The sequence below is a fragment of the Gossypium hirsutum genome, chromosome A03 (assembly GCF_007990345.1).
Source record: "Gossypium hirsutum isolate 1008001.06 chromosome A03, Gossypium_hirsutum_v2.1, whole genome shotgun sequence".
Classification (NCBI taxonomy): Eukaryota; Viridiplantae; Streptophyta; class Magnoliopsida; order Malvales; family Malvaceae; genus Gossypium; species Gossypium hirsutum.
In genome coordinates, this window is record NC_053426.1 from 105,757,086 (window position 1) to 105,780,808 (window position 23,723).

The 23,723-nt window shown below is 32.6% G+C and overlaps 2 protein-coding genes and 1 long non-coding RNA gene across 4 annotated transcripts; 1 reads left to right on the forward strand and 2 right to left on the reverse strand.

The window, feature by feature from the left end:
* Positions 1 to 7,145: 7,145 nt before the first annotated feature.
* Positions 7,146 to 11,049, forward strand: LOC107886772 (uncharacterized). 2 transcript variants are annotated; one of them, XM_016810827.2, is made up of 2 exons: positions 7,146 to 7,464; positions 10,692 to 11,049. In XM_016810827.2, exons 1-2 carry the CDS (start codon positions 7,159 to 7,161, stop codon positions 10,800 to 10,802), a joined length of 417 nt encoding a protein of 138 aa, XP_016666316.1. In that variant the 5' UTR covers positions 7,146 to 7,158; the 3' UTR covers positions 10,803 to 11,049. The 2 variants fall into 2 exon arrangements, with proteins under 2 accessions (XP_016666316.1, XP_016666315.1); XM_016810826.2 differs by lacking the exon at positions 10,692 to 11,049 and adding an exon at positions 7,865 to 8,184.
* Positions 11,028 to 17,289, reverse strand: LOC107888118 (uncharacterized). Its single transcript, XR_001681286.2, has 3 exons — positions 17,152 to 17,289; positions 16,641 to 16,853; positions 11,028 to 11,125 (listed from the first exon to the last, which is right to left on the reverse strand). It is a non-coding gene; the product is annotated as an uncharacterized lncRNA (long non-coding RNA).
* A 3,592-nt stretch (positions 17,290 to 20,881) lies between these two features.
* On the reverse strand, positions 20,882 to 23,100 carry LOC107888117 (GPI-anchored protein LLG2). The gene is made up of 3 exons (XM_016812262.2): positions 22,754 to 23,100; positions 22,598 to 22,654; positions 20,882 to 22,394 (listed from the first exon to the last, which is right to left on the reverse strand). The coding sequence occupies exons 1-3, from the start codon at positions 22,833 to 22,835 to the stop codon at positions 22,051 to 22,053; spliced, it is 483 nt and encodes a 160-aa protein (XP_016667751.1). The 5' UTR covers positions 22,836 to 23,100; the 3' UTR covers positions 20,882 to 22,050.
* Between the last annotated feature and the right edge of the window lie 623 nt (positions 23,101 to 23,723).

Here is a 23,723-nt window from a genome sequence, read left to right on the forward strand (position 1 = left end):
TTTTGCCCCGAACTTGCGCTTGGATTTCAATTGGGTCCTTCGTGGTGCTGCGTGTTTTAGAGGGAGGGTTTATTGCCCGCTTTGGTCCCTCCTTGTTGTTTGCGTGTTCGATTTGGTCCTTTCCTTCTTCATTTATTTTCAAATTGACCCTGAACTTCCACTTTAAGTTCAATTTAATCCCTTTTTGTTGTTATTTTCAATATTGTAATTAAATTAATTAATTTAATATATTATTATTTCTTATTATTATTATTATTATTTTACTGTTACTTATATGTATTATCATTACTATTATTACTATTATATTACTATTATTATTTTCACTATTTTCATTATTATTATTACTATTGTTATTTTCATTATCTACTACTATTATTTATTATCGTTGTTACCATTATCATTACTATTACTTATATTTTATTATTATGATTATTGTTTTTTATTTATTATTTATAATATGGTTGTTATTATTATTATTCCTTATTTTCTATTATTATTATTATTATTATTTTTAATTACTGTTACTATTATTTCTTTTATTATTTAATATATTATTATTATCCTGTTTATTATTGTTATTACTATTGTACTATTCCTATTATTATACTTTCACCTATATTTGTTTTCTTATTATTTAGTTTTCATTTATCTATTTATTTTTCTTGCCTACTTGTATCTTTGATATTGTTATATTTTAGGTATTATATCTCTATTTATATTTATGTATTAATATCATTATTTTACTATTGCTATATTTTTCATACTATTATTATTATCACTAGTATTACTATCATTTTTTAAATAGTTTTACATAATATTTATTTATTTACTACCAGTTTTTTTATTTTCAAATACTTTTAACTTATTTATTATTTCTCTCTTATTTCTTTTAGCTCGTCCGTCTTATTATATTTTTACTTTTATCGCTATCGTTCACATTCACGTTTATATTCATTCTGTCATATCTGTCAATACCGAAATTTGTATTTGTTTATGCATTCTTTATTATCTCGTTTCATTACGAATTTATATTTTATCCAACCCAATATTAATTCTTTCATAAAGGTGATATTTCGTATTTAGAAATTTGAGAAAATCGTGCCCTAACTTACTGGGTTTCGATTTTTCTCGTTTAGCCTAAATAACGGAATATTCTTTTAAACCGCAATACGGGTTTTTGAATAAAAAGGTTTACTCTCAGAGGTATGAAGTGTTGTGCCCCAACTTACCAGGTATGACAGCTTATTACCTCGAGATAAGATTTTGGTAAACAAAGGTAATATCCAGTATTTGGAATCCATGCATATACAGTATGACTCATAATTATTTTTGTGAAATTTTTAATGATTTTTTAAAATCAGAACAGGGGAACTCGAAGTCATTCAGACTCTGTCTCACCACAATTTAAATATCTCATAACATAAATCCAATTGCATGCACCGTTTCCTCTATATGAAACTAGACTCATTAGGCTTTAATCTCATTTTTTTTTCCAGCCCTTAACTCAATTTCCACAATTTATGGTGAATTTTCAAAGTCAAACTACTGCTACTTACCAAAAACTGTTTTAGTACAAATATTGTTAACTAGTTCATAACATCTTTACTTCAATTCATTCAAACTCTATACATGCCATATAAATCTTTAAACATAAAACAAAAACTACCAGAATTGATCTGAATAGTGTGCCCTGTTGTGTTGATCCGATCTACCCACTCCACTTCAAGCCAATCTACATAAAAATATTAAACACACACAAGTAACCTTATTGAAGCTTAGTAAGCTCATAGGCATATAAACACGAATCATATCAAATATCGTACACAATCATATATCTATTAGTTTAACTATTTCATCCTCCAAATCACAATTTCATTAATAACTCATTGGAATAATTTCCATATGGCTACTCACAATTTAACTCCCTTAGGCCCATTTCTCATTTACTTCATTGTCAAATTAGGGAACAATAAGGGAATTGAGTGCTTCATTATCACATTGCCATAGTAAACTATGGACTTTCACATTGTTACGCATCACACACCGAAGCCATAGCCTTGCCATGGTCTTACACGGTTCACATATCATACCGAAGCCATATCCCAGACATGGTCTTATACGGAATCACATTATCACATTATACCGATGCCATAGCCCAGCTATGGTCTTATACGGAGTCACATTATCACATTGCACCGATGCCATAGCCCAGCTATGGTCTTAAACGGGCACACTTATCACATATTTTTCGTCAATTCATCAGGGTCACAGAATAGAAGCACTCAAATCCATTGTTCCTACTAATTTGTACTTTTAGTTACACATTATTCATTAGTTAATGCAAATTGATAGTATTCATCAACAATAAAATACTTTAACAATCATAAGATTTTCATATCAAAACATTGAACTTTGCCATATGAACTTACCTGGACTAATTTGCAAAAGTCGTAGAAATTCAGGGACTATTCTTGAATTTTCTCCTTTCCACGATTCAGTTCGTTTTCTTGATCTATAATTATAAAATCATTCCTTCATTAGCATCCATTTCAATTCTATTTCACTTCACAATTTATGCTGTTCAAATTTCGAAATTGCACTTTTACCCCAAAATTTATAGTTTTCACAATTTAGTCCCTACTCAATTCACCCATCAATTGAACTAATTTTTCTCAATTAACACTTTATTTTATCATTATAAACTATTTAAAAACCTTTTATATTCTTAATTTCAACAGAAACCTTCAATTCACAACTTTTTCACAATTAGGTCCTAAATATCATTTCCTATCAAAATCACTTAATAAAACCACCTTAATATGAAATTAGAACTTAAATTTCATGATAATTAATCATAAAATTCCCTTATCCATCCAGGTTAACTTCCAATTTCACCCATAAAATCAAAAACTAATGAATTCTACAAGTGGACCTAATTGTAAAAGTCATAAAAACATAAAAATTATCAAGAAAAGTAAGAATTAAACTCACATGATGTAAAAATATGAAAAACCAGATTTCTCCAGACCTTCTATGGCGTTTTTGCTGAGAAAATATGAAGAAATGTCTAGATTTTTCAATTACATCATTATTTAACTATTAACTTTTATGCTATTTCCAATTTTGCCCCTTGTTCACATTGTTTTCTTGCTTATTTCATACCCAAACCGTCCAGCCATTAACCTTTGGGTCTAATTGCTCTTTAAATCCATCTTTTTAAATACTTAAGCTATTTACTCACAATTTAATAAATTTTGCGCTATTTTCAATTTAGTCCTTTTTAATTAATTAGCCATCCAAACGTTAAAATTTTCTAACGAAACTTTACTACTAACTCAATGACACTCCATAAATATTTATAAAAATATTTATAGCTCGATTTTCAACTTTGAGGTCTCGATACCTCATTTTTGACCCGTTTGACCTAATAAATTCTTTTAATTCACTAATTTCACCATTTCACAAATTCTTCTAAATTCTTACTTGACTCATAAATATTAAATTACTATCTTGTTCAATCTTATTTGTCGAATTTAGTGATCTCAAATCACCATTTCCGACACCACTGAAAATTAGGCCGTTACAATTCCCCTGAACTGAACTCGGTCTATATGAGCTTATGATGGGTGAGGATCGAGGAATCTGCAGGTTCGGGTACCTTTTGCTTTAGAACCGAGCCGCATATAGAGAGCCCTAGAAGCTCACCCTAAGTAGAGGCACGCCAAATCCTAGTTGTCACCCGGATAGGTGCTCTATTCTGTTTTCATTTTGTGTTGATGCGTTGGATTTTGCTTTGATCACATTTTATTTCTATTGTAAGAGATCCTTTCGTTGCATTTTTATTTGTCATTGTTACGATCCTTATCATTGCGGTTTATAATCGTTATGTTAGTTTGAGTTTAGGCATTTTTCTGTATATTGCATTGCATGATCGGTCGATCTTACCATTTTAAGTGGGAGTGAGAAGCTATGCCTTCGTGAGGTTTTCACCTCCACATAAGCTAGTAGACTGCTTCCGGGATACATCTGTACCTATGTCTTCGTGAGATTTTCATCTCTGCATAGCCATAGGGAAATGTATTCCCCTGAATCGAACTCAGTCTATAGGAACCTATAATGGGTGAAGATTGAGGAGGAATCTGCTAGTTCAGGTACCCTTCCTTAGAATCGGACCACATGTAGAGAGACCTAGGAGCCCACCTTAGGTAGAGCCACGCCAAACCTACGGGTTTTTGAATAAAAAGGTTTACTCTCGGAGATATGAAGTGTTGTGCCCCAACTTACTAGGTATGACAGCTTATTACCTCGAGATAAGATTTTGGTAAACAAAGGCAATATCTGGTATTTGGAAGTTCGAGATATCGTGCCCTAACTTACTGGGTTTCGATTTTTCTCGTTTACCCTAAGTAACCGAATATCCTTTTAAAAATGAGGTTAAAATACATGAATTTTAAATAAAAGGCAAGCTCATTCTTGAAGGCTCGAGATGTCGTGTCCTAACTTACTGGGTGTGACATTTTATTACTTCGAGATGAGAAGGTCTTTAATATCCGTTTCAATTTATTCGATCAGTTTTAAATTAGCATTAATATAAAAAGAGATCGTATTTTAAATTCTTTCAAGTTTTCAAATCTTCGACACTAAGACACTAATTAATCAATTAGGTACCAATTTTAGGCGTATCGAGGGTGCTAATCCTTCGTCGTACGTAACTGACTCCCGAACCCATTTTTTTGAATTTCGCGGACCAAAATCGTTGTTTAAATAAATCAAAATTTTTATTAAAAACAACCACTTTTACGAGGTGATCCGATCACACCTACTCAAGAAGGATTGGTGGTGACTTTTTTTTTTCATGTCCAAATAAAGTCGACCCCGTTTTTCATTAAAATGGTTTCGACATCGAGAAATAAAAATAAGGATATTTGTAGGTAACTGTGGAGAAAATATGGGTGTTCAATTTTGATTAAAATTGAAGTAATTGATTGAACTAATTTAATTCGATTAATCGGTAGGTTAATCGATCTAATTCGGTCGGAAGTCAGTTGATGATTTTTTAGAAGTTTAGTTATCAGTTAATTAAATTCAAAATTAGGTAATTAACCAAACTTAATAATTAATAATACAAATTATATGTAATTTTAATTTGGTTAATTTAGTCAAATAAAAATTATCAATTTATTTTTTATATGTTTTATACTTGTTTTAACAAAAATAAAAACATATAAATTTTAATTAATTCAGTTAACCAAGTAAATTAACTGAAATATTTCGATTCAGTTAATTTTTAAAAAAATTAATTCAATTAACAATTAAAAAAATAAAAATTCGATTAACTTAATAAATATTAATTCAATCCAATTAACTATTCAATTAACCGTTGAACACATCTAACCATAACTTTCGAATGTCAACATATTGGAGAACTTTTCCCATGGAAATAACGTGTTGATGGCATGGTCTGATTTGGACCATACACGTGCCTTCCAATCATTGAGTTTTACTTTGAATTCATCTACCTATCGCCAAAAAATCAACGACCACGTGCCGCCAAAATTTACCTTATGTAATTTCTATTACGAAATTGCCCTTCCACGTTTTTCAAATGCAAAAGAAAAAGCTTTTATTCTCTATTCTAAACATAATTTGATTTCGATAGTTTTCATTTTTTATCCTAATTTTAGATTTTAGATTTTATTGGGATAAAATAAACTTGGTTTCCAAACTATTTTCTTTATAATTAATTAATTTTTAAGTAAAAATAATTAATAACTTTATATAATGTTTCTAAATAATATATAGTACTTTTAGGTCGCTCTTTCTAATTCAAACACAAAATATTTATTTTCTTCATCATAAAATATTGAATATTTATAATTTAAATAAAAGATATAATTAAATTTAATTTAGATAACCACAATTTCTTTAACTTATAACAAAAAGAACAGTTCAAAACACCACAATCAGATGAATTTTTGATTTTTTCTTTATCCAACTATATTATAAAATATTTATTTAAAAATTATGTCATAAATTAATCGCATAACAACTTAACTGAAATTTTACCATTTTAAAAAAGTTTACCAACACATTCTTTCATTTTGATTTCTTTTATAAATATTATCCAACTAAAACCCTTATTTATAAAGCCTTATACCACATGACTACTTCAACTCTTGATGCCTTATACATAAAGATTTTATAAAACACTATTTATATCTGATTAGATTTATTCATTTGAGAATTGTAGATTAGGTCTATTTTTTGAGATCTTAAAGATGCAAGATGCTAAGTGCAGGGATTTGTAGGAAATTTTTTTAGATTATTTTCTATCTACATTAATTTTAATTCATGATTAATTATGATTTATTTGATTAACTTATTTTATTTCTATTTTTTTTTAAGGATGGTGAAAAGATTCTATCTCAACATTGATTTTGATCATTGATATTGAATATAATGAGTAAATTTTAAATTGGTAAGGAGCTTCAACGTTTTTTTTTTGAGGTATATTCAACCATTCAGCTACATCAAGTTTTCATATATACTTTTATATTATATGGGTAATGTATCAATCAGTTTCATAATTAGTATGTTTCTAATTTTCTTTAAAAATATTTTGAGATTATATTTTGAAATGAAAAATTGGATCGGATCAGATTTGATCCACCTATAATCCGCTCTTTGTGCATTAGCCATAAACTTTAATCTACTACCTGTGACAGTAGGTAGTACTTGAAAAGTGAAAAAAAATATCTTTATCAATCATTATATTATTGCTTATTCAGTGTTAGTAAAAAATAAAAATTTAAAATATATATAATATAATAATAAGACGTTCATTGAAATGGTTAAAATAAAGGACTTAATGAGTTTGATATTTTAGGTTTGAGTTATATCATATATATATATATTTATATTTTAAATTTTTTTTAGTTTAAATTATGTCTTATAAATTATATATATATATTTTAATATTTGTGTTTTTAGTATATTTTTTAACGGAATTGATATGCATATTTCAAAATTTCATTTTCAAATATTTTTTTTGACCGAATCGATTTTAAATTGAGATGTAACACCAACGGAATCCAATGAGAAAATGGTAGTATAAATAGTTGTTAAAGCCATAGAAGCATTGGATGGGCAAAGAGGTAAATGCAAGAGGCAAAAATACCAAGATGCGTATGGTTGCCGCGTAAATATTCCAAATTACCATTAACTAACTTGGAATCTCCCCCACTTTTATATAAAAGTCGTCAAGCAAGCACCCAATATTTTCTCACCATTTCTGTTCAATTGTTTAACTTCCCACCCAAGAAAATAACGTTCTTGCTTCCGCTTCTATCGAGGTCTTTTGAACCAGATTGCTTGTTCCCAACTATGAAGAAATCAGCCCTCTTCTCTGTTTCTCTCGCTGCTACAATCTCTGCTTTTACTCCCAATTTTCAGTTTACAAGCGAGGTAAAAGTCTTTTCACTTTATGTTGCGTTTCTCTTACTCTCTGAAAACTGGGTTTCTCTTCTTCTTTTTTCGGAAACAAAATTGTCCAAGAAAATAATGACCAAGAATTCTTGATTTCAACGGTGATGTTTACAATTTTCTTTTTTTTTGTTGGTGTGTTTGTATATATATAGTTTTGATTCTTTGATTTGCATAATCTGAAATTGAACGTTTGATCTTTCCGGTTTTCTATCTTTTCCCTGTCTCATGAAATCTTCAAATATTTTTACACGATTATTTTGATATCAATTTTCCACTGTTTCCTTTTAGTTCTTAGAAAATAAAATCAGTCAATATTTTTACTGTACTTCATTAATTTCTAAAAATTAAAGATGATGGTTGAAGTTAGTTAATATTGCAGAAGGAGACAGAAAATGAAAATTCTACAATCAAGAAATCAACCTTAACCGAGAAATTTGCTCCGAGGTTTGATGGGTTAAAGTTCATTGAGACTTTGATCACTGCTCATAGATAAAAGAAAATCCCCATCACCACAAGCTTCAAATTTTACCTGATTCAGAAGCTTTTTTCTTCTTCTTCTTCTTCTTTTTTTTCTTTTGTGTTTGTGTTTGTGACCTATTCGGCCTTTTTGTAGATTGTTAAGAAGAGAAAGAGATGAAACAACAATCCATGTTATTTAATTTGGATGCCCTTCCAAAATTTATGAGTTTTGAAATATGAGCTTTGGCGTAATTTATTATATAAAAATTAGATTTATAATAATATATTAAAAATTTTATCATGTGAACACGTGTGAATAAAATGTATACGTTAAAAAACATACAATAGTTCGAAATTAATTAAGAATAATATATTAAATATGTGTAATACTAAAATGAAAAAATAGGTTAAAGTGAGTAAAGTAAAATTTAATTACATAAATGTAGAAACTATTTTTAAATTTGAAGAATGGGAGTCGACTTAAAAACAAAAATAGAGTCGCCATCAATCTTTTTTCGAGGTGTGATCGGATCACCTTGATATTGATCATTTTAATAAAATATTTTGATTTATTAAAATAATGGTTTTGTGTCTACGAAATTCAAGAAAAAAAGTTCGGGACTCGGTTACGTATGTGGAAGGGTTAGCACCCTCATAACATCTAAAATTGATATCTAATCGATTAATTAATGTCTTAATGTTGAAAATTTGAAAAGATTTTAGAATACGATCCTTTTTATTTAAAAAGAACATTTGAATAAATTAATTTGGATGTTAAGACCCTCTTATTTAGAAGAAATAAAATGTTGTACCCAGTGAGTTAGGATACGACATTTTACATTTTTGAAATTGAGCTTGTCTTTTGATTTTAAAAATAAAGCAGTGAAGTTTAAAAAAGATATTCAATTATTTGGGTCAAATAAAAAATCGGAACCCAGTAAGTTAGGGCACGATTTCTCAAAATTCCAAACATAGAATATTGCCTTTATTTTTATAAACCTTATCTTAAGATAACGAAGCGTCATATCCAGTGAGTTAGGACACAACACTTTAAATTCCCGAGAATAAGTTTTCATTTGAAACTCATACGTTTGGATTGAAAAAAGGGTATTCGGTTATTTAGATTCAACGAGGAAAATTGGAACCCAGTAAGTTAGGGCACAATCTTCTCGAAGATTCCAAATACCGAGTATTACCTTATTATTTTTTAAAAGTTTTTTTGAATTTAGGGAAAAATTGATACAATATTAAATCGATGCATAGAAAACGTTAATGGAGAAATGGCAATATGAAAATATAGATAAATAGCTTATAAAACACAAAATGACAATAAACACATCATATACATTATTTAAGTAGCTCACATCAATAATCAAAGACAAATGAATTAAAAGACGTATATAACAATTTAAAAAACAAAGCAAGTTTTTGAAATAGAATGTAAAAATAATTTAAAAATGATTATAAAACAAATGAGTACGTAAAAAAATTAATAATAATAATAATAATAATAATAATAATAATAAGCTAATAATGACAAAATATGAAGAAATAATAATAAGAATAATGATAATTATAAGATAAAATATAATTATAGTATAAAAGTAAAAATAATAATAGTAATAATAATATTAATAAAAAGAATAAAAAAAAACAATGAATGTGATAGTAACATATAATAATAATGAAATAACACTAGTAATAGAAATATATAAAATAACAATAATAATAATGATATGTTAACAATAATGATAAAAAAAATAATAACATATGAATAATAATAGACTAATAATAACAATAGTAAAAATAAAAAATAATATTAATGGAATAAAAATAATATTAATAATCATACTAATAATAACAATAATAATATTAAAATTAATTAATTAAAAAAAAAACTGAAACGGATTAAATTGAACTTAAAATAGAAGTTTTGGGGCTAATCCGAAATAAAAATAAGGTGAAAGGACCAATTTACATGTACAAATAACAGGGAGGGACCAAAAGGGCAATAATCCATTCTCCTCCAAAACGCATAGCATCAGAGAGGACCAAATTGAAATCTGAAATAAATTTCTGGGCCAAAATTAAAAACAGAAGGAATTTAATTGCAATTTAATAAAAAGCGTAAGGATTGCGCGCCTAAATATCTTAAAAATAAAAAACACGTGGATCCCTAAAGCGGGTCGGATCAATGCACGAGTCTAAGGTAAAACGACGTCGTTTTGGGCATTTGAGGCCAGTCCCAAAACAACGTCGTTTTGGGGGCCTATATAAATCAAAAATTTTGACAAAAATCAATTAGCTCTCATCTTAAATAAAGAAAAAACTGAAAATGCTCTCTCCTCCCCTTTCCCTCAGTTCCTATTCCAGTCAGAGGTCCAGCCATTGGTCGCCGCGCATGCCGCCAGTCGCCGGTGACTGCACCGCCGCCTACTGCGGCCAGAAAAAATCAAAATTCTTTTTTTGACGATAAAAAAAGGTAAAATCCCTTTTCTTTTTATTTTTGTTTATTACTATAAATATATAAAAAGATCGTAAAAAAATAAAAATAAAATAAAATAAAATAGAACACCTTTGTATCTGTTTGCTTCTCTGCCTTTGCTATATTTTTGAACTCTCTCTTTTTTTATATATTGATTATAACAAAAAAACCCCTTACAATGGTTGTTTTGTGGCTTTTTATAGCCGAAAAATACAACAAAATATATATTTTTGCTACTATTGCTATTTTCTCACCCTTGTAGGTACATGGAGACGTGGAGGTGCAGGCGTGTCGTCATGGAAGCGCGAGTGGCGACGTGAGATGTGGCACTGAAGGCTGCGGCAAGGGTTCCTTCCCCTCTTTTTTTTGCTGAAAAAAATTAAGGTTATGAGCTTGAGTATTGGGTTTTAGAATTAGGTTAATTTTGGATTATTGAGTTTTGTATTTGGGTACTTGGGCTTGCTGTTGTAAATAGACAATTTTTGGACATTATTATTTTTGGTTTAAATTTGTTTTATTTTGTAATCTAGGCCTGGACTAAAATTGGGTCTTACAGTAAATATATATTGTTGAACCTAATTTTACCCGGCCTAAGACCCATTTACATCTAAAACACAGACCCAAACAATTAAACCCAATACAAGCCCATTACCCAAGATCTAACAGAACACAAAAGAAAAAGGAGGAAGCAAAACCCTAGCCCCACTTCTCAGTGCCGCAAGCCCCGAGTCCGAGTGCCGCACGTCACGCATCTCCGAGTCATGTGCTCGTCTACCTCTGAGATAGCTGCGATTACACCTATGAAGAGAGGCCGAACATTCGGCCACCAAAACGGTTGTAAAAAGGCTTTAAAAGCCGAGAACACAAATGTAAAAGGGGGATTTTTTTTTCTTTACGAAATCAGGAGAGAAATACATAAAAGAAAGAAAGATAGCAAGTTTTTTTTTGAAACGGAACTTCCATACATTCGAATAAGGTGATTATAGTCTTCCTATTTCAAGTTTTTTTTTGTTTTATCGCGGATATTTTTTCCTTCCTTTTTGAAATACAACAGAGTTTTTAAAAGGGATTTTAGAAAGGATTGGAGGGACCTTACCTGGCTCTCTCCCCAGTCGCCGTCGCGGTGCGTATGTGGAGGAGTTGCGATGATGGGCGTGGTCACCGGCCCTAGCAAATGGAAGAAGGGTGAAAGCTCATTTATTTTCTTTTCAATTTCGGCAAATGGGAATAGGGGGTCTTTAATTTTGGTTTTAGAATATGACAGACAGCCATCATTTTTTGGTTTTAATTACAAAGAGAACAGCGCCACTTCATTTTTTTGGTTTTATTACGCATTAGGTCCTCCCCTGTTGCGTAGTCGTTTGTTTGAGCCTTTTCTCTGTTTATTATGTTTTTTTAAAATTTGTGCTAGACATTTACGCGCCTTTTCATTTTAATCCCGTTTTAAATGCTGTACATTGGGAGAGGGGGATTTTTGCTATTCTGGTCCGAATAATGAGACCCGATGTAGCAATGAAAATAAAGGAAGAAGTCAAAGAGCAGTTTGATGCTGGCTTCTTACAGGTGGCTAATTACCCGGAGTGGGTGGCCAACGTCGTCCCTGTCCCTAAGAAAGATGGGAAAGTGCGGATGTGCGTAGATTACAGAGATCTAAAGAAGGCCAGCCCAAAGGATAACTTTCCGTTGCCTCACATTGACACCCTAGTGGATAATACGGCGGGTTATTCACTGTTCTCCTTCATAGATTGGTTCTCTGGGTACAATCAGATTAAGATGCATCCGGAAGACATGGAAAAAACAACGTTCATAACTTTATGGGGGACATTTTGCTACAAGGTGATGCCATTCGAGTTAAAAAATGCGAGAGCAACGTATCAAAGAGCCATGGTAACCTTGTTTCATGACATGATGTACAAGGAGATCGAGGTCTACGTTGACGACATGATTGCCAAATCCCGAACTGAAGAGGAGTATATGCGAGTTTTGAGGAAATTGTTTCTGAGGTTGAGAAAGTTTCAATTAAAGCTCAATCCGTCAAAATGCACCTTTAGAGCTAGGTCCGGGAAGTTACTTGGTTTCGTGGTCAGTGAGAAGGGAATAGAGGTAGACCTTGATAAGGTCAAAGCTATACAGCAGTTGCCTCCGCCACGCACTCAGAAGGAAGTCCAAGGTTTCCTGGGGAGACTAAATTACATTGCTCGGTTCATCTCGCAACTAACTGAGAAGTGTGACCCCATATTCCGCCTTCTTAAAAAGCATAATCCTGGTGTTTGGGATGATGAGTGCCAGAAAACTTTTGAGAAGGTTAAACAGTACTTGTCCAGTCCCCCCGTGCTAACACCACCTAGCTCTGGTAGGCCATTGATATTGTATTTAACAGTATTTGATAATTCAATGAGATGTGTGCTCGGCCAACACGATAGGACTGGGAGGAAAGAAAAAGCGATATATTATCTCAGTAAAAAATTCACTAAGTGTGAAATGAGATACCCCCCAATTGAGAAGCTATGATGTGCTTTGGTTTGGACAACACGAAGGTTGAGGCAATACATGTTGTACCATAAGACCTGGTTAATATCAAGGTTAGACCCTCTCAAGTACATGATGGAGTCAACCGCCTTGAATGGAAGAATGGCCTGATGGCAAATTTTGCTATCTGAATTTGACATAGTCTATGTAAACCAAAAGGCTGTGAAGGGGAGTGCAATAGCAGATTTCCTAGTTAGCAGAGCTTTGGAGGACTATGAACCCTTGAATTTCAATTTCCCCAATGAAGATCTAATGTATGTGGCAGCCATTGAAGAAGACACGCCCGAGGATCGTCTTTGTAAATTAAACTTTGATGGGGCATCAAATGCCGTTGGCAATGGAGTTGGGGCAGTACTGATATCCCCAAATGGATATCATTATCCATCCACTTGCAAGTTGGATTTTGACTGCACAAACAATATGGCAGATTATGAGGCATGTATCATGGGAATTCAGGCAGCTATAGACCGTGAAATCAAGGTGCTAGAAGTGTATGGAGATTCTGCATTGGTAATTTATCAGCTTAAAGGTGAATGGGAAACAAGATATCCCAAATTAATCAATTATCGAAAGTTAATCCTGGAGTTAATTGAGGAGTTTGAAGATATCACCTTCCATTACCTCCCACGAGACGAGAATCAGATGGCTGACGCCCTGGCAACACTAGCTTCCATGATCAAAGTAAATGAACAGGTGGTTATGAAGCCAATTCAGATGAGTATTTGTGAGGCTTAAGCTCACTGTTGTAATATCGATGAAGAGGAAGAGCGAGATGATCATCATTGGTATCATGATATCTTACAATATATGAAGAACTGGGCATACCCTGATCAAGCAACCGAAAATGATAAAAGAACATTGAGGAGGTTAGCCAGTGACTATGTCCTAGACGGAGAGATCCTGTACAAAAAGAGGAAGGATCAAGTGTTGCTAAGATGTGTTGACGCCGTTGAGACAAAGAAAATCCTAGAAGAAGTTCATGATGGCGTCTGTGGGACACATGTTAACGGCTTCACGATGGCTCGACAAATCATGAGATTCGGGTACTACTGGTCCACAATGGAAGGAGATTGCATCAATTACGTTAAGAAGTGCCATAAGTGCCAAATCTATGGAGACAAAATCCATGTGCCTCCTTCACCCCTCCATGTCATGACTTCTCCATGGCCTTTCTCGATGTGGGGCATGGACGTCATTGGGCCAATTTCGCCGAAGGCTTCCAACGGGCACCGATTCATTTTTGTGGTTATTGATTACTTTACCAAATGGGTAGAGGCACTTCATACGCTAATGTCACAAAGTCGACAGTTAGCAAGTTCTTGAAGAAGGAAATCATATGTCGTTATGGTATGCTAGAAAAGATCGTATCTGACAACACGTTGAATCTGAACAATAGCGCGATAGCGGAAGTCTGCAATCAGTTCAATATTAAGCACCACAATTCGTCACCATACCACCCGAAAATGAATGGGACAGTAGAGGCAGCTAATAAGAATATCAAGAAGATCGTGGGGAAGATGGCTGAAACTTACAAAGATTGGCATGAAAAGCTCCCATTCACCCTTTATGCTTATCGGACATCTGTCAAAACTTCTACCGGGGTAACACCTTTTTCATTGGTTTATGGGATGGAGGCAGTCTTACCTATGGAGGTTGAAATCCCTTCTCTCCGAGTTTTATCAGAGCTGAAGTTAGACGAAGCAGAATGGATCCAATCCCGTTATTATCAACTAAACCTGATTGAAGAAAAGAGGCTGAAGGCTATTCATCATGGTCAAATGTACCAGAAGAGAATAATTCGAGCTTACAATAAAAAAGTTCGCCCTAGGGTATTCCATGAGGGGGATTTAGTATTGAAAAAGATTTTCCCTATGCAAAAAGATTTCAGGGGAAAATGGATGCCAAATTGGGAAAGACCCTATGTGGTAAAAAAGGCTTTCTCTAGAGGGGCATTGATATTAGCAGAGATGGATGGCAAGAGCTTGTCTAACCCGATAAATTCAGATTCTGTCAAAAGATATTTTGCTTGAAACAACTGAGGTGAAAACCCGTAAAGGGTGCCTAAAAAAAAAGGCCAAGGTTAAAACCCGTAAAGGGCGCCTTGAGACCAAAGGAGTTTTGAATTGAAAACCCGCAAAGGGCAATTCAAATTTCGATTCAGACTGGGGCAAGTGACAGTCTCGCTATACTTGAATCAACAAAGAAGGGATGGGCTACATCGACAAAATACTATAGATCCCTTAAGCACATGCCAAGTTTAGAATGGTCCTCGAGGAGTTCGTGCAGAGAAGCTCAAACTGCGGAATCTGGGGCACTATTTGTTCTTTTTATCCATTTTTTTTGTATTTCAAGTAATGAATGTTTTCTTTTTTTAGTACATCTTTCGCGAATTTTGACTCGAATAAATTTTAGTTCTACCTACCCTTATAATCTTTTCAAGCATTTTATTGAAATAATGATTATGAACTAACAATGCTCTCAAAAATAGGTTTTACGTATTACTCTGAAAGATTTCTAAACAATACAAGTCCTGAAATAGGACAATTATTTAAAACTCACCAAGCTTAAAGGGCTAGAAACGTGTGAGGGATAAGGGATTAACCGCATCTTCAGGTCCTTTTTTATCGATTTGAACAAGAAGACATACATCAGGGTTGTTACCATAACAAACAGCGAGCGATGACAACCCAAATGTCAAAATGAATCATTCTCATGACATTTTTGCATTCATAATGCATCAAGTTAGGAGCATTTGATCATGTCATCCTAATCATATACATCTAGTTAGGAGCATTCGATTATAGCGTCCTAGTCATTTGGCATAAGCATAAATTCTAGGAAATCACTTCTTCTACAGATGAATCCCCTAGTGGACAGTGTAGCAAGAATGATTAAAATTACAGAGTTTATCAGCCTTATCTTCACTGAGCAGGAGTGAAGCAGGTTAAACACAGCAGATCTTATCTTCGCTGAGCATTGGCGGAGCAGATCACATTGCAGTGAATCTTATCTCCATGTATCGGTAATGGAGCAGATTCTAACCATCAACCTTATCTTCACTGAGTAGTAGTGAAGTAGGTTAAACACAGCAGATCTTATCTTCACTGAGCAGAAGCGGAGCAAATCACATTTTCAGTGAATCTTATCTCCATGTATCGGCAATAGAGTAGATTCCAACCATTAACCTTATTTTCACTGAGCAGGAGTGAAGCAGGTTAAACATATTAGCCTTATCTTCACTGAGCAGGGGTGGAGCAGGCTAAGCATAGCAGATCTTATCTTCGTTGAGCAGGAGCGAAGCAGATCACATTTTCAACAAATCTTATATCCATGTATCGGTAATGGAGCAGATTCCAACCATCGACCTTATCTTCACTGAGCAGGAGTGAAGCAGGTTAAACATATCAACCTTATCTTCACTGAGCAGGAGTGGAGCAGGCTAAACATACCAGATCTTATCTTCGATGAGCAAAAGTGGAGCAGATCGTATCTCTACAAAACAACAATGAAACATCCGGAAGCAATAGGATGTAGTGGGTTAGAACAAGGCTACTTGAAGAAAAGAGACAATCAAGAAGTCAAGACATGACGGGGCCAGGCAAAATTGGCCCTTCTAAGTCTTTGCTTTATTCTCGTTACACGATAATGAGCAAGGAAGGGCAACTGTTGGACCTAATTTTACCTAGCCCAAGACCCATTTACATCTAAAACACAGACCCAAACAATTAAACCCAATACAAGCCCATTACCCAAGATCTAACAGAACACAAAAGAAAAAGGAGGAAGCAAAACCCTAGCCCTACTTCTCAGCGCCGCAAGCCCCGAGTCCGAGTGCCGTCCATCGCGCATCTTCGAGTCATGCGCTCGTCTACCTCTGAGATAGCTGCGATTACACCTATGAAGAGAGGCCGAACATTCGGTCACCAAAACGGTTGTAAAAAGGCTTTAAAAGCCGAGAACACAAATGTAAAAGGGGGATTTTTTTTCTTTACGAAATCAGGAGAGAAATACATAAAAGAAAGAAAGATAGCAAGTTTTTTTTTGAAACGGAACTTCCATACATTCGAATAAGGTGATTATAGTCCTCCTATTTCAAGTTTTTTTTTTGTTTTATCGCGAATCTTTTTTCCTTCCTTTTTGAAATACAACTGAGTTTTTAAAAGGGATTTTAGAAAGGATTGGAGGGACCTTACCTAGCTCTCTCTCCGGCCGCCGTCGCGGTGCGCATGTGGAGGAGTTGCAATGATGGGCGTGGTCACCGGCCCTAGCAAATGGAAGAAGGGTGAAAGCTCATTTATTTTCTTTTCAATTTCGACAAACAGCCATCATTTATTTTCTTTAATTTTGGTTTTAGAATATGGCAGACAGCCATCATTTTTTTGGTTTTAATTACAAAGAGAATAACGCCACTTCATTTTTTTAGTTTTATTGCTCATTAGGTCCTCCTCTGTTGCGTGGTCGTTTGATTGAGCCCTTTCTCTGTTTATTATGCTTTTTTAAAATTTGTGCCAGACATTTACGCGCCTTTTCATTTTAATCCCGTTTTAAACGCTGTACATTGGTAGAGGGGGATTTTTGCTATTCTGGTCCCCCTCGTTCACATGCGCGCCCAATACGGTCCCCCGCCTCTCTTTTATTGCGATTTCACCCCCAAAATCTCTGTTTTTAATTCAATTAAGACCTATTTCGATTATTTTTTTGATATTTTATCATAAAATTAATTATTTTTTGGGGTATTATTATTCTTTATTTTATTATTACTACTTTATCATATTATACTATTAATTTTAATACTTTTTTTCCTACTATTTATTATGCTATTTTTATTATACTATTATTTATTATACTTATCATATTATTTGTATGTTTTTTTGTTTTTCTAATAATATTTTTTTGTATTATTTATTTTAAATTATTTTTTTCTATATATATTTTATTAAAAAAATAATTATTTTAAATATAATTTATTTCATTTATTACATTTTTTTGTATCATTTTTACTATTTTACTATTATTATATATATTTTTCACTAAATTTTTTTTAAAATATAATTATTAACAGACCTACTATATTATTTTTATTAGTATTTTTATAAACCATTTTTTTCGGATATCATTTATATACTAAATTATTATTTATTATTTCTCACCGTCACTAATTTACTGTAGTTATTATTTTTATCACTATATATATATCATCATTGGACGTATTATTTTCACTTCTATTATGCATTTTCGCATCGTTAATATCTTTATTGCTATGTTTGTTATGTTATTATATTTATTACTAGTGTTATAATTATTGTTGATTTTCCTTACATTTACTATGTTCTAAGTATTAATATATACACTGTCAAGTTTATTATTATATTGCTATTTTCATATTGCATGTTATCATTTTTTTGTTAAGTTTCAACCGCCCCAAATTCATTTTTATTCAAAGATTTATCCTCGATTGTTTTCAAAATAAAGGTAGTATTCGATATTTGGGATCCTCGGGAGGATTGTGCCCTAACTAATCTAATTTTTATTCAAAGATTTATCCTTGGGATCCAATTTTCCTCGTTGAACCTAAATAATCGAGTACCCTTCTTAAATCTAATTGTACGAGGTTCAAATAAAAACCTATTCTTGAAATTCGGGACGTTGCACCCTAACTTACTGGGTGTGGCATCGCATTATATTGAGGATAGTGATTTCCAAAATCAAGGCAACCTTCAGTATTTGGGAGTTGTGAGAGATTGAACTCTAACTTACTGAGTTCTAATTTTTCATGAGTCCCGGAGGACCAAATATCCTTCTCTTGAACCTTCATACATGAATTTTAAAAATCGAAGACCAACTTAGTCCCGAAGGTCTGAAATGTTAGACCCTAACTTACTGGGTATGTCATTCTCTCTTTCAAAATAAGTAGGTCTTTACATTTTATTCGAATAATTCCGATTTTCTTTCAAATAAAAGGATCGTACTCTAAAATCTTTTCAAATTTCGACATCAAGTCATCAACTAATCAAATAGGTACCAATTTTTGGGTGTTACGAGGGTGCTAATCCTTCCTCGTATGTAACCGACTCCCGAGCCCATTTTCTCAAACTTAGCAGACCAAAAAGAATTATTGTTTTAATAGGTCCAAATGTTTTATTAAAACGATTGATTTTAAGGTGGCCCAATCTCACCTTAGAAAAGATTGGTGGCGGCTCCATTTACATTTTTAAAGTCGATCCATGTTTTTCAAAACTTAAAAATGGTTTCGACATATATTATTAAGAATAATAAATAGGTTGTAATCGTTTATCGAAATATCATATTAATAATACTAAATGTGCTACAATTGTTTATCATGATGCTATGATTAATATTGAGTTAATGTTGAATTGACTTATAACACCAACTAATCAAACAACATCATCAATATATACAATTCATGGAAATGTAACTAGAGGTATTCATGGGTCAGGCTACCCGGCCCGGCCCGAATGTCCGCCCGAAATGTGGGAGGGTTTGGACAAAAATACAGGCCCGAAAAATAGGTTTGGACAAAAAAATAAGACCCGTTTAAAAAATGGGCCAAGCCTCGAGTAAGGTATTTTTAGCTCGGGCCTGCCCGGCCCGACCTAAATTCACTAAAGGACAAAAAAATCTGCATTTTTTTAAATTTTTGAATGTTATTTTCTTGTTGTTTTCTCTCTATTTTGCTACCATTTTACCATTATGTTGCTATTATTTTATTGTTATTATTTGGATATTGTATAAAACTTATTTTATTATTAATTTTGTTATTATTTTAAATGCATTTGTTAATTTTTTTATTATTTTAGAGGCATTTGCTTGTTAAGTTGCATCTATCTTAGTGTTATTTAAGTCTACATATTTTTTAAAATTTATTTTCAATTTGTTGGGAAATATTTATTTTGATGTCTTTAGTATTTTTGATGTATTATATATATTTTAAAATTATATAAAAAAATATAAAAAATTAATACGGCTGGACCGGGCCCGGCCCGAGTTTTAGTATTTTTATTCCGGTCGGGCTTGGGCAAAATTTTAGGCCCGTTTTTAGGCCTGGCCCGGTCCAAGCCCAATAAATGGCATGGTTTTTCAGTTGAGCCCGGCCCAAACTTGGCCCGGCCCGGCCCGGCCCATGAACACCTCTAAATGTAAGTATTATATTAAAATCAAATTTTAATCTAATGATAAAATTAATGTTTTATTAATATACATAGCATTGGATCAAATTTAACCTTATGTAAAAAATTTTATTTTTTTAAAAAATAAAATAAAAAGATAAAAATATCGTCAAATAATATAACATTGTGTAAAATAAGGCTTATTTTTTTATATGGGTTGAGCCTTAGATAAGATTTTTTAGTTTGGACTTGGCCCGACTCAAATTTACAAAAAAAAATGTTGCTGTTTTTTACTGGTTTGTCATTGTTTTACTATCATTTCACTATTATATTGTTACTGTTTTGTTGCTATTATTTAGATTTTATATAACTTTTGTTTTATTATTAATTTTGCTATTAATATAAAGGTATTTGCTTGCTAAGTTGGACTTAGTTTAATGTTGTTTAAGTATATTTTAAGAAACACTCATTTGTTGGGAGATATTTATTTTAATATTTTTAGTGTATTTGATGTATTATATTTTTCAAATTTATTTTTATATAAAAAATAATTATGAACAAGTGGAGTCCATTTTTAGTTTTAATATTTTTATCCAGATCGAATATAAATAAAATTTTAAGTTTATTTTTTAATTTAAATCCAAATCTAAAAAAGTAACCTAAACTATTTATTTGGCCTGGACCAAACTTGACTCGACATAATAGCAACTCTAGAAACGAGTATCTATGGAATCAAGCCCACAACATTAGGACTTAGCAGAGCAAGAACTAAAAAGAGAATAAAAACTACAGATTCATTACAGATAACTATAAAAATTTTCTAGGCATTTAAACAAAAAATTTACAATTTAAGCATCACGTTTCTTAGTAAAATCATTAAAATGGGATAGGAAATCTGACGTGGATGTTTTACAAATATATTTATTTGTTTTCTTGGTCCCTCTCCATTTGTTTTTTTTTTCTTACAATAAGCTAAACACAACATCAAAGATCTCTGCAAAAATTCAAACATCAACAAATGTTTTCTTCTTCTTCCTTCACAATGGGAGGCTGTACTTCCAAGCATTCAAAACCCAAAGACAACACCGAAATGACTATCCTACCCTTCGTCAGCCACCCAAATCTTCTCTGTCGCTTCTGCCTCCGACCACCCCTTTTCTTCCCACTTACACTACGAGTCCGGCTCACCCAACCAAAACCAAAACTCCTTCGATGCCATTGAGATTTCTTAAGAAATCGTTGCCGCCTCCTTCTCCGGTGAAACACATCCGAGTGGCGTTGAGACGGCGACAGCCTAAGGTGGGAATTGCAGAGACGGAGGAGGATGAGATGGGGTTGAACTGGATAAAAGATTTGGATTTTTGAAGGAGTTGAGGAGTAAATTGGTAATTGGGGAAGAAGTTGGGAGAGGGCATTTTTGTGTACACTTGTTCTGCTAAGCTCAAGAAAAGCGAATTCCCATGTCCAAGCTAACAATGTTCTTTTAAATCTTTTTCTCTTAAATTTGGGACATTGAATTCAAAGCTTTGTGCTTTAAGATATTGAATATTAGCTGAAATTTCCTTGAAGACACTCTTGTATGATTCTTGTTTCGTTTGCCTAGAATGAGGTAATTTATTGCTTTAATGTTTCCATTTCATGATATAAAATGATAATTTTATTTTTATTTTTTTTATTTTGATGTTGTGTTCACTGTTCAGCTTATTGTAAGAAAAAAGAAACAAATGGAGAGGGACTGAGGAAACGATCATGCTTATCTAAATAATTGGACTATGTTTTTTTATTAAATTAAGCCAAGGATCAAGTGAAGCATAGATGAAATAGTAAAGAATTTGTGTGGGATATCCTTATAGAAGAAGAAAATGGAGAAATTAGATTGATGACAGAGGGATTAGATATATAGAAGCGTACAGTTGGAATATTTTAATTAAATAATTAATACGAAGCGCAGAAGAATATCCACATTCAAAAGAAGAGAGAGAAAATGGTAAGGGAAGCAGAGGTGAGGAAGAGGAAAGGAGGGGTAGAGAGGGGGGTAGCAGGACTGGCAGGGGGATCAGCATCGCAAGCAAGACCTTTTCGCTCCTCGTGGCATAAGTGGGCGAACAGTCCTGGTGGGTATTTGCCGTACAGGTTGATGTAACTGAACATGGTCCTAGCACAGTCATTGGTCAAATCATTGACTTTATCGCTGAAAGGGCAAGCGAAATCCTTGAGCGCTCCGCAACAGTTGTTCTTTGGGTATTCGGGTCCTTTGCAACGGCTTGTTATGATCGTGTAATTCTTCTTCGTAAAGTCTTCATCGCAGGCTGCACATCAAAACCATAAATGCTATACCAAGGTTAACGTGGAAAATTGATAAATTATTTTGTTTCACATCCATATTTGTGTACCCAAAATGGTGGAAATCATAATAATAAAGACAATGCAGGACATTTAATATGATTTTGATGAATATAGACATGAATATTTTTAGTTTTTTCTTTTCTTTTCCAAGGAAAAGGGAACGTACACTTTGTAGCCTGAAGGAGGTTACGCCCAGTAGTTTCATGAGCTACCAAGGCATCATCTGCATGTAAATATTTATGCAATCACATTAATAAGGTGGTTTATAAGAAATCAACCTAAAATACATACATGGGAAATGAAAAAGGGAAGAAATGATTACATGAAACGTAGGTGGATGCGGAAGCAAATCGAAAAAAGCAAACAAGAAACCAAAAGCTTAGATTTAATGAATTTAAACCCATTATTTGCTTTTCTTTCAGAATCTGGGAGACCTAAAATAATAAATAATATATTATTATATTTTTAAAGATCTCTCGTGAGCAAGGCCAAATCTCCCTTTCTTCTTTTCCTCTCGACTCTCTTTCCTTCTGGGAAAGGAAGAGGGGAGGGGAGGAGAGGAAAATGTTGCAAAAATGTTGGAAAATTCAGGATACAAATCCAATGCAAAGTCAGCTGCATGTTAATAATGCCAATCTCAATTTAAGCTAACGGTGCTGGCTTCCAATCATCTTTTTAAGAGTATATGTTGGTTTTTAGTTTTAAAACATTTAACCATAATTGTTTTGGGAAGATATTGTTATAATTTGTTTTTAGACTGTTACGGCCATACACTATTTTTTTGGATTATTTAAATATATATATATTATTTGTATTTAAAAATGCAAACACCATTAAAATTCATTTAATTAAATTCAACACCATTTTTTTAGACTATCCGTGCACATGTCTCAAATTATGTTAGTACTTGAAGTGATCATAAATGTGACAACATCCATGGCATTAACTCTCTCAACTCAAGTGCTTATCTTAATAAGTTAAATATGAATGTACTTAAATTAATGTCAGAAAGTATTTTTGGATTCCTTATGATTTTTGATTTTTAATATTTATAATGATGCATGGTTGAATGTTTGCGTGATTTTGGTATTACATACCCCATGGTATACATATATAAGTATATTTGGTTAAATGTCTAGTTTTGCACAAGTTGGTGGTTGGTTCAATTAGGCTAAGTTGAAATGCATTGATTGCCTTGATGTTAAGATGTTTGGATATGTTTTTATATATGTTAAATTGGTGTGAATTATATGACATTTAGACATCATTTTCATGCTTTACATATTACACTT

Bases quoted from the DNA above. Each gene is read 5' to 3' on its own strand.
- LOC107886772 (XM_016810826.2), top strand. From the start codon at position 7,159: ATGCAAGAGGCAAAAATACCAAGATGCGTATGGTTGCCGCGTAAATAT. The intron at 7,465-7,864 runs GTAAAAGTCTTT...TTAATATTGCAG, and splicing joins ATTTTCAGTTTACAAGCGAG to AAGGAGACAGAAAATGAAAA.
- LOC107888117 (XM_016812262.2), bottom strand. From the start codon at position 22,835: ATGGGTTTAAATTCATTAAATCTAAGCTTTTGGTTTCTTGTTTGCTTT. The intron at 22,655-22,753 runs GTAATCATTTCT...ATTTACATGCAG, and splicing joins CGCATCCACCTACGTTTCAT to ATGATGCCTTGGTAGCTCAT. The intron at 22,395-22,597 runs GTACGTTCCCTT...TTTGATGTGCAG, and splicing joins CCTCCTTCAGGCTACAAAGT to CCTGCGATGAAGACTTTACG.